Raw genomic sequence first — 11,007 nt, 5'->3', positions numbered from 1 at the left:
GCCCAGCTTCACAAAGCGCGCGGCGGGCAACACCACTCTCGTCCGGGAACATCACCGGGGCGGAGAGGTGGAGAGATGTATGGGCTCTGGGGTCGTGGGCGCGGGGCGAGGGCCGACGTGCCCAACCACTCCCCGCGGGCTCAGTCCCCCGGGCTCAGCACCTCGCAGGAACAGGGGTCAGACGCCGCCGCCCGGGAGCGAGACCCAGGCCGGAGGGAGGGAGGGGAGGCGAGGAGGGGCGCGCAGAAGGGGCGTGGCCGTCACGCAGGGGGAGGGCGCTGGGAGGAGGGGCCGCGGCTCGGCGCTCGCGGCTCTGGGGGCTCGGCTTTGCCGCGCTCGCGGCACTCGGGCGAGAGCCGGAACGTGGAACAGAGCTCCGGTCCCAGCGCAGCCACCGCGATGAGAGGCGCTCGCGGCGCCTGGGATTTCCTCTTCGTTCTGCTGCTCCTGCTCCGCGTCCAGACAGGTGGGAGGGCGTTGCGGGTACTCGGACCGCGCCCCCCCGGCGCAGCTGTGCCCCGTGAGGGTCCGAATACGTTGGGGTGGCTGGGGAGAGGGGGCTGCGGGCCCCTCTGCTGCCGGTGCGTTTCAGCCTCGGGAAGATTCGGGGCGGCCCCGGGACTCTCCTGCGCCCTGCCTTGCTCACCTGCGCCGGGAGCCCTCGGCAGCCGGTGGTGGGGGCGCTGAGCTGCGGGTCTTCCAGGAAGGCGGGCGGCGAGGGGCTTAGGCTGAGGGCAGCGGGTTGCGTGTGAGTTCAGGGCTGCTTTTGTGAGGAGGGCGAGCTGAGCGGGGTCAGAGGCGGGCGGAGAGGGAGTTCTCACGCAGCGCGTTATCTCCGCCGGCCGAGGCGCGGCCGTTGCTTCCTTTTGTTAAAAGTTGTGCGTGAGAACCGGCCCGCGGGTTCTCAGCCGCGCCGAGGGCGAAGTTGGAGGAGAGCCTTTTCTTTGCTGCGGCTGCTTTCCAAACCGCGGCGCTCTTTGTGCCCCAGAGCTGGGGACGCACCCGCTGCCTCCTCTGCTCCAGGCGCCACGCTGGACCGGAGTCGAAGGCTGCGGCGTCCTCGGGTCCCCCGGTTTTGCTTTCAGCAGAGGGGAGCGTGCGGCTCTGTGGCCGCGAACCTGGAGGTGCGGCTCCGGAGACAACTTGGGCAGGGGTGTGGAAAGCAGCCGCTAGGTTGCAGACTTGGCTTTTGTACATCCGTGCCCGAGGCTCGCCCCTTTCTGCCGCGTGCCGTTTCTTTTCCTGCAACGCGCCTCGGAGCGGCTGGTGGCTGCGTTTGCTGCCTGCTCCCGGGGGAGACAGGGATGGCGCGCCCAGACATTGCGGTCCCCGACCCCGGCCGCCGCCCACGCCCGGCCAGAGTGCCCGGCCAGGCTGACGGGGCTCTGCCAGCCCCTCACTCGGTGTCTGCGACCTCCATTCGCAGGTCCGTTTCCCTTGGGAATATTGAGACTCGCAACACACCCTCTCGCGTGACTGACTTAACGGCTGCCCGAGGTGGGGGGTGGGAGACGGAATGGAACTTTCTGCAAATCTTACTTAAAAAATTTTAAAGCTGTTGTGAAAATCGGTTATATCTGCGCGGGAACTTGGGTCTTCAGGTGGAGGAGGAGGATTTGCAGGCTCCTGGAAGCCCTCAATCACATTCCTGCCCCCTCTTTTTCTGGGTGTCGCTGGTGCGCAAACGGGTGCAAGTCGCCCAGCTAACCCCCTGAAGCTCTGCTGTTTCCCACGTCATTTTTTTTTTTTTTTTTAACCCGTAAGGCTAACTTGATGATGTTAGGGTAGAAAGTGAGTCTGAGCTGGAATTCGGGGGCTCCAGAGGAAGCATCGCTATCAACTATTGTGGAGCTGTCTCGTCAGTTTTCTGACTGCTGGTTAGTTTTCGCATACAATCTTAAGGCATTGTGAGGGCTTTCCTGTGGGGAAGAGAGGTAGGAAGGATCATGAACGGGTGGCCGGATTCCGGTGGCTCATTTGACTGCCTAAGCTTCAAATGAGATGTTTGGTCCCTTACATCTTGGTGCCTTGATATTTTAATTTCATTTAAGACATGTGCACTGGACCCGATGGGGGCACAAGAACCACCACACCGACTGTTTCCCATTTTTTAGAAAATTAAATGAATAGCTTCCTTCTTCCTCAGAATTAGCCTGCTCCATCCTAGAGAATGTTTTGGCAAAGGGGATTTTAAGGTCTGGCTCCTGGGGGGCAGTGTGGTGTAGTGACAAAGGCTCCTGCTGCCTTTCCGATTCTTTTCTCAGCTTTTATTGGCTGCCTGCCATTGTGCCAGTCCCTTAAATTCAGGGGAGCGCACGTTCCTCCACAGGGTAGTGAGGGGTCTGCACCATGAAGGATCCTTTGGGTCCCAAATTCTCCTCTTTCAGTGTCGTGAGCATAGACTCTATACTTCTGAACTCTTTCCCTGAATCCTTCCCGCCTCCTTGAAATTCCACTGCCTCTCCTGGTCACAGAGACTCCTTGGTGATACCCTGCTCATCTGACTCTGGTTAAAGCAGCGAGGTGTGTGTTCTCTCCAATCCACATGCTTGCCTACAGTTTCCCTTTGAGGGCTAGGAGGTGCCCACTCTGCAGGATCCTCCATTTCCGCCCCCCACCCCTTGCAATGTTTACAACTCCTGTACCCAGCAGGATGAACCTGCAAGGAATAGTGAATCATACCCTGTCCTCGTTCCTGCAGATGTGAGGCTAGAGTCATTCTCAGCAGCTGGACGCAGAACATTCTGGATTATTATCCTGCTGGAAATAACATGACGGTCTTATACAGGAAACCCAGATAATTCATTTATGCCCTCTCTGGTCTCTCCCACCCATCCACACATTTTTTTCCTTAAGACTTTATAAATCACTCATGCTGTGTTACTGCAACACGTTTTTCTAGTGTACCTTAAATTTCACATTAGTGCCAGATCCCGTTCTGGGGTCCATTGCCTGAAATTTCCAGTCCTCTCGATAAGCCCTGGAGGTAGTCCTGTTACCATCCATACCAAAGCTGGAGAAACTGGCTGAGAATAAGCCAGTTCCCACAATAATCAGTGGTAAAGCCTGAGAGTGGCCCCATCTGCCCAGGTGTATATACTTTCACATGATTTCTCAATTGGTTATAAAGTGAGATTTTTTTTTTGAAACTATTACATATTGTATGCTAGGCATTGTTGGAGGTTCTGGGAATATAGGCTGGTCAAGATTATTACCTTCCCAATGTTGATGAAAAAAGACCTTGAATTGCCTGTCACAGGGTGTCTGAACTAGAGTTCTCAATTTGAGGGAAGTTTCATCGAAGGGGGAATCATTCAGTGATAGCTCCCCAGGGGTATGTATGATATATATGTACGATAGCTCCCCTTTGGATGCTGGGTATGAGGGCACCCTCTCCAGTATTCCTGCCTGGAGAGTCCCATGAGCAGAGCAGCCTGGCGGGCTCCAGTCCATGGGGTCGAGAAGAGCTGGACACGACGGAAGGACACAGCTTGAGGGCTTTAGGTGGGAACTGCCCTGTTCCAGTTAGAATCCCTCCACAATGAAGACGTGCTGTCTCTAAAATGATGATGCAAGTTAGTTGAAATTTTTTTCCTTCCCCACTGTATTAAAAAAAAAAAAAATGGTCTTTGCATTGTATACTTGTGGGGAACTTGTGAGAGAGAAAACCCCCAGCGATGGATAACACCATTGGCCATTTACCCTGGATGAGCACCGTGAGTTATAATGCAGTTCACCACCCAAAACCTTTCTCTCTCCCAAACAAATGGTGTGCCAAGTTATTCTGTGGGCTTCCCTTGGAGCACGTTTATGTACAGATGTTGTGGTGATGGATTTTGCTGCTGTTGTTGACGGCCGCTAAAAGTTGGTCTTAGGATTTTGACTCATTTCCTGAAGTCTCCCCAGCTGATTAAAGGATACCAGGAAATGAGCCGTGGTGTCCTGAGCGGAATTCTTGAAGCTGGACTGCAATGCGGGAACCCCTCAAGGCAATGGTCAAGGCTGCGGCAGTATTTTCCAGAATGAATTTAGTTTAACAGCCGACAGGCTAGGGAAGTGTGCTAAATGTTACCGTGTTCGTGTTTGGTGTCTTTTTAAAAACAGGCACTGAAAGACATTTGAAGAAACCTTAGGCATGCAAAATTTCACACGTGGTCTCTAACTTGGATATTTTCATGGCTGTAAATCCAGAGTGAAGAGGGCCTTCAAGGGAGTTACCAGAGGTAAAAGTTTGGATATAGAGCGAATTCAGTATAAATCATTGTTGAAAGTAGAGAGGACTTATGAATAAGCCTGGCTTAGCAGCTCTGGTTTCTGACATTTTGGACTTGAGATGGCCCATTTTTTGACTTCAGACACTTAATTGTAAAACGATAGCCCTTACTTGGATGTGCTTTGTTTGGCTCACATGATGCTGTTTTTGGAAAACACTGGGGAAGTATTTAAAATATGGAGAATTTGTATCAAAATCTAGATTTCTCAATTCTCTTGAAGAATTGAAAATTGCCTCTTTACATGGGACCTCATCTCTTCCTGTTGTTCTAGACAGTCCCTCTCTCCTGCCAGTCAGGCTTTTAGGCATTTAGCCTTGGGCTCCAGTGAGCACAGGTAGGATATTGCAGGTACCTGGTGGAAGGAGCACAGGCCTAAGGAATGAAAGACAGCTTTGTCTTAGTCTGCCGACTCCATGACTGACAGCTTTGTGACCGTGGAACGAATTGCTTACTCTTGCTGAGCTTCCCTCTGTCATCCTAGTTTTAGCTGTGTGACGTTGGGAAAATTACTTAACCTCTCTGTCAGTAAGTATGTGGCTACATATAAAGTTTTTAGCATGGTGATGCCTGGCACACTCATGGTACATATTCAATACATGTCAAGTTTAATACATAATTATTATCTATAAATTAGAAATTATTGCTATCCGTAAAATGGAATTAATGCCTGCTCTAATATGATTACTTTAAAGATTAGAAACAAATTCTTGTAAAAATACTTGGTGTAGGGTCTGGGATGGGATAGCCACCTAACAAATGAAGAAACTTCATAAGTGTGTAGCATTTGACTATTTCTCTTTATAACCCTTGCATGCAGATACCAACAGATTTTTGACAACTTTTTTTTTTGTTTGTTTTTGACAACTTTTAAAATGAAATAAACTTTAATTTTTGTCTTGAATTTTACATAGCTTTTGACATAACAGTTGGGAGTCACTAGTCTTAGAGATTGAACAGATCTTGGACTATTTTTTCCTCAGGAGGAAAAAAACCGATTTCTCCAGTGAAAATATTTATCACTCCTAATTTTTTCCATTCATCTTATGTGTTAGCCTTAGTGCTTACCTTTTAGTTATGAAATGATTTCGCTAGATATCTTTGGCTGCATACCTTTCTGACAGGTATGTTTTTAAGGCTTTTTTGAACTTTAAAGTTTATGCGAAATTGCTATTCAGGGCATGTGGCATACCAGTTAAGAGCTTGGGCTCTGAAATTGACAAGCTGGGTTTTTATCCAATTCTCTCTCTTTTTTTTTAATCCAGTTCTACCTCTTGCCAGCTCTGTGACTTGGGATGAGACCCTTCACCTCGCTCAAGCTTCATTTCCTCACCCGTAAAATGGGAATGATGGCATAGGGCTACTGGAAGGAGAAAATTAGATTATGCACAAAACACATTTTGCATAGCGTCCCTTACAGGGAAAGCATGGGAACTCCACCATCAGGCTGATTTTAATGTTTCTTTTTCAGCTTTGTCTCTTGGGAAAGAAATTTAGAAATGGTTTAAAACCAGGTTACATAGAGGGGTTTGTCTTGGTATTAATCAAGATGAGTTAGTGTTAGTTGGGTCCAACTCTTGGGACCCCATGGTCTGTAGCCCACCGGGCTCCACTGTCCATGGGATTCTCCAGAAATACTGGAATGGGGCAGGAATACTGCAGTGGGTTGCCATTCCTTTCTCCAAGGAATCTTCCCGACCCAGGGATTGAACCCGAGTCTCCTGCATTGCAGGCAAATTCTTTACCATCTGAGCCACCAGGGAAGCCCAGATCAAGATGAAGTTTATCCATTTATTGTAATTTTCTTACTTTTATATATATTTTTTGACCTCATGGAGAGGTATGCGGGATCTTAGTTCTCTGACCAAAGATAGAACCTGCACCCGCTGCAGTGAAAGCATGGAGTCTTCACCACTGGACCCCCAGGGAAGTCCTGAAGCTGATCCATTTAATGTCTGTTTTGTTTTTTGTTTGTTTGTTTGTTTTAAGATTCCGTTAGCGTTGTGTTCTCTCCCTGGTTCTATGTTTAACCTTATTCATAGCTGCTTTCTACAAAAGGGGGTGCAGCTTTCTGGATAAAAGTTTCGGAGAGGAAGGTTCTGTAGATGGCCATTTTCTCACTGTGAATAATAAGTGTAGCTCACAGAGGGTCCCTGAACCCTATGCCTTGTAAAGTGGCATTGAAAGCCTCGAGAGGGAGGGGTTCCTCCATGACTGTACAAGGTTCTTCTCCAGCTGTTGAAGGACCAGGCTGGGCTTGTCCATTGCCCCCACTGCTGGACACAGCAGTGCTCAGCCAGTATAGTTTAGACTCTGGCCTCTTCTCCAGCACGTGTATAGAGCTCTGCTCAGTCAGTGTTTCAGATTCAGTTTAGCAAAGGATGATCAATCCCTATGCTTTGGTCCTTGCAGGTACTGTACGTGTGGACTCCTGGGCTGTGGAGGAAAAAAGTGAGAGCAGAACCATCAATTCAAAGTAGAATTTGGTGTCATAAGTGCAGAGTACCCAGGCAGTATTTCAAAGGAGAGGAGTTTACATCTTGGTGGGCATGTGATAGGGATCAGGGATCAGTAAAAGTGTCCATATGGGAGATAATATTTGACACTAAGATCTACCTTTTAAAGGAGGGCAGAGTGTCTGTAGTTGAGGCTTGTATTGGAAAAAACTCCTGAAAGAGGGAGCAAGACATTAAGAACTTATTTGAAGATTCAATTCATGTTAGGACTGGGGTAAGGAATTGGAGGGAAGAGGCTGGAAAGGAGGACTTTGGTTAGCCTCAAGGATCATTGGCGCGGGAGGGTTGTTTTAGTGTTGGGTTTGGTCCAGATTCTGCAAAATGCTTTTGTAGTCAAGGCTACGGTAGACTTGACCCAGCAGTGGCCCTCGCAGCTTTGCTCACCAGTCCAGGGCTGTCTGCTTCACCGTTTTGTCCTGGGGCACACTCCCCAGCCAGCTCCGAGAACTTGGGCACCCCCTTGCTGTGGGCAGCTGAAACTAAGGAGTGTGTGTGTGTGTTTAAGTTTTAGTAAAATACACATAAAGTTTACCATCGTGAACATTCTTTGGTGCACAGCTCCGTGGTGTTATCGTCACATTTTTATTTAGGATCAAACACTTCCATCTTACAAAAACCTAGCACTCTCAACCCATGAAACAGTCCATCAGTCCCTGGCAACCATCATTCTACTTTCTGTCTGTATGATTGTGACGCTCTATGGACCTCACATAAGAGAAATCATTCAGCTCTTGTCTTTGTGACTGGCTTATTTCATTTAGCATACTGTCTTCAAGTTTCAGGGCTTCCCTTGTAGCTGTCAGTAAAGAATCTGTCTAGTTCAGTTCCTGGGTTGGGAAGATCCCCTGCAGAAGGAAATGGCAACCCACTCCAGTATTCTTGCCTGGAGAATTCCATGGACAGAGGGGCCTGGTGGGCTATAGTCCATGGGGTTGCAAGAGTCAGACATGACTTGGTGACTAAACCACCATGTGGTGGTGTACGTTGGAATTTCCTTCCTTTTTAAGGAAGGCAGTGCATGTACACGTACGTGTCTGCCACAGTTTGTTTATCCATTCATCCATCAGTGAACACTTGGCTTCTCCCTTTTGGCTGTTGTGAAGAATGCTGTTATGAACATGGGTGTACAAATATCTAAGAAAGAGTTTCTGAGCCTCTGTTAGAATGGGGTTAAGCCTTTGAGCGTTATATGTTGGGGGAACTGGGCAGGGGTCCATCAGTCACACTCTTTAGATGATTAGATGGTCTTTGAATGAGGAACTGAGCGCTTGGGTGTTGGGGTGCATGCTCTGGAGAGAAAGAGAAACACTTTAGATATAAGGGCAAGATAAAGGTGGCGGATTTGGTTAATTCACTTGGCCAACTTACAGGCATCTTGGATTTGCCAGTCACTGATGAGATAGTGAGGAGGGGGAACAGGAGTTACTGTGGGTGTGGTAACAGAACTGGGGGTGCTATGGAATTAACAGAAATAAAACTGAGGATGAGCCCTTTTGAAAGAGGGCATGTGATGTTATGTTTGTTTTTTGGTTACTTACAGGCTGCATTTTCTTGAAACTCAATTTCACAGAAACTACGATAGCTATAAATGAAATTCTTCTTAGGGTCAGGTCCAAGTGAAAAACAAAACTTAAGCTCCAAAGGTCAACAGAACATGGCTCTGTAATGTTGCAGTAGGATTTGGGGATTAGAAAGAATTATGTGTTGTGTACCAGTCATGTAATGAAAAGTAAATTTTCCTGAAAAGAAATTGATGACAGAAAGATAATTCTGTATTTATTCTCTGCATTAGACCATTAAAAAAGGATGTTTATTGGTTTTCTCAGAGAATAAAATGGATGTTTTAGGTATAGAAGAGGATATAGAGTTGATTAAAGCTTTGGGAAATAGGCCCTTTGAAAGCAACTTAAAGAAATTGGATTTATTAAGCCTGAAGAAGATAAGGTAAAGGGAGGTTTAGTGAATGACAGTCTTCAAATATTTGCAGAACATGAGTGAAGAATGTGACTAAATAAGACTAGTTTGAATTGCCCCAGAAGGGAAGTTAGGTTTTTTTGTTTATGTGGAAAATCCTTTGATTGGAAGGGTTGAAAAGACTTTAGTGTTACCAGAACTAGTTATAGGGTCTTGGCTGCAGGTATGACAGAAGCCAAGTAAGTAATTTTCGTCTTTAAATGGTTAGGTCCTGCGCCCCCCAGTTGGTATGATGACTGTTTAGGGGCCTACCTGAAATCTTTGCTAAATAAAATAACCAGCCCCTTTTCTCTCTTCACTGCTGTGGCTGTGGAGTGGAGTGTTTCTCATCAATTCTGGGTAGACTAACAGGATCTTTGCAATTTTGGGTTATATTGAAGGTAGCCAGTAAGGAACTTGCACCTAAAACTGGATTATTGATTGATGTATTGGAGGTGGGGATGGTGAAAATAACCACAGAAAGAATTGTACAGTGCCATAGCTTAAGCTGAGGGCCAGAATAAAAACAAGGAAGTTGGAGGTCTAGAGTAATCTGTAATCAGCCATAATTAGCCCTGCCCTAAGAATGGCTGTGCTGTGATTGCCCCACCGACTGGTGATTCTGAGACACAGTCAGCCAGGCTGCACACAGGCTGAGGTCTGTAAGGATGAAGGAAGCCCTTTCCCCTTGATTACTCAGGGATGGACTGTTTGCTCTGGGGCTGGCCCAGCATTCTCACTTCCCTTCGCATCTGCCCCTTCCCTTTGGTCATTTGGTGGTCATGGTTCAATGGCAGTTGTTAAATCAGCCGACCATCCAGCAGGGGAAGGTGGTAGAAATGGAACTGCAATTCAGCAGTCTCTAGTTGATTACATCATTTCACCTGTCATGTCGTCATGCATGAAGATTTCTGAGTTGTGATTTCCTGCCTTGAAGGAAACGGGAATCTATGGAAACAGAAGTGCTAGGTAGATGCTAATGTAGTAAAATTTATAAGACTTAAAGTAACAGTTCGGGCCCAGAAGCTAAGTAAGACACATATTGCATTGGACTCAGGTAGAATGGCTGATTGCAAGGGAGATTTGGAAACCAAGTTAAACCTTGAAGTGGGGCGATTGATGAGGGTGTGAACAGTGGAAGCAGAGGGTGGCAGCTAGCTGAAAGACTCCCGTAGAAAACGATCTCTGTGGAGACTAACAGAATATGAGAGAGGATAAGTTTTAGGGCATCTGGATTTTTCTTCGGTAATTGCAGTATTTCCTATAATGCCATATGTGATGAGATTTTTATAAGTGTCATCTGGTCAAGGAGGTGCTTACTCAGAGAAGTAATTTTAGGAAGAGTGTAGATCTCACTTTTGCATGGTATTACATATATTGTGGGCTTCCCAGGTGGCGCTAGTAGTAAAGAACCTGCCTGCCAGTGCAGGAGACTGAAGAGATTTGGGTTCAGTCCCTGGGTTGGGAAGATCCCCTGGAGGAGGAAATGGCAACCCACTCCAGTATTCTTGCCTGGAGGAACCCATGGACAGAGGAACCTGGAGTCGCAAAGAGTCAGACACAACTGAGCAACTAACACACACATATACACTATGCCCAGTGCACGCACGTGCGCGTGTACACACACACACACACACACACACACACACAGTCTGCACAGTGCGAATCCAGAGTAGGTCCATGGATGTGTACTTGGAGTTGCTTTTAAGTCCAGGGCTGATTACCCTCCCTTGCCTTCCTACCTACCCACCCCCGCCCCCAGCCAAAATCACAGGTTTTGTATGCTCAACATCTGGTAGTAGCAAGAGATAATCTTTGAGTCTTAACTTATTAACAAATTTTAAATATTTATTATAATGGTAACTCAGGTATGCAACATAAATTTATGCATAAATATGCATAAATTCATTTGTTTAGCAAACAAAAAAATCCCCAGCAGCAAGTAAAACCCTCAAGCCTTGAAAAGAATTCTGATCTGCTCTGGGTTCCCTAGTCCTGTATTAAGAACGTAATTAAATTTTTTTTTGAATTTACCAAGGCTAGATTTATGGCCCAGGATGTGATCTATTCTGGAGAAGGTTCCATGTGCACTTGAGAAAAAGGTGAAATTGATTGTTTTGGGGTGAAATGTCCTATAGATATCAGTTAGGTCTAGCTGGACCATTGTGTCATTTAAAGTTTGTGTTTCCTTGTTAATTTTCTGTTTAGTTGATCTGTCCATAGGTGTGAGTGGGGTATTAAAGTCTCCCACTATTATTGTGTTATTT

At 47.0% G+C, this 11,007-nt stretch overlaps 1 protein-coding gene across 4 annotated transcripts in view; it reads left to right on the top strand.

Moving 5' to 3' along the window:
- Positions 1 to 248: 248 nt before the first annotated feature.
- The window catches only part of KIT (KIT proto-oncogene, receptor tyrosine kinase), a 90,361-nt gene continuing 79,602 nt past the window's right edge, over positions 249 to 11,007 (top strand). The window contains exon 1 of one of the 4 annotated variants that reach the window (XM_043906740.1): positions 249 to 466. In XM_043906740.1, coding sequence (XP_043762675.1) covers positions 400 to 466 — 67 coding nt within the window. In that variant the 5' untranslated portion in view covers positions 249 to 399. The remainder of the gene's footprint in view (positions 467 to 11,007) is intronic. The other 3 variants (XM_043906738.1, XM_043906742.1, XM_043906741.1) reach the window with 3 other exon arrangements.

The sequence above is a fragment of the Cervus elaphus genome, chromosome 6, assembly GCF_910594005.1.
Source record: "Cervus elaphus chromosome 6, mCerEla1.1, whole genome shotgun sequence".
NCBI classification, from domain to species: domain Eukaryota; kingdom Metazoa; phylum Chordata; class Mammalia; order Artiodactyla; family Cervidae; genus Cervus; species Cervus elaphus.
The sequence above is the reverse complement of the archived record's forward strand: the minus strand, read 5'-3'. Positions and strand labels throughout refer to the sequence as shown.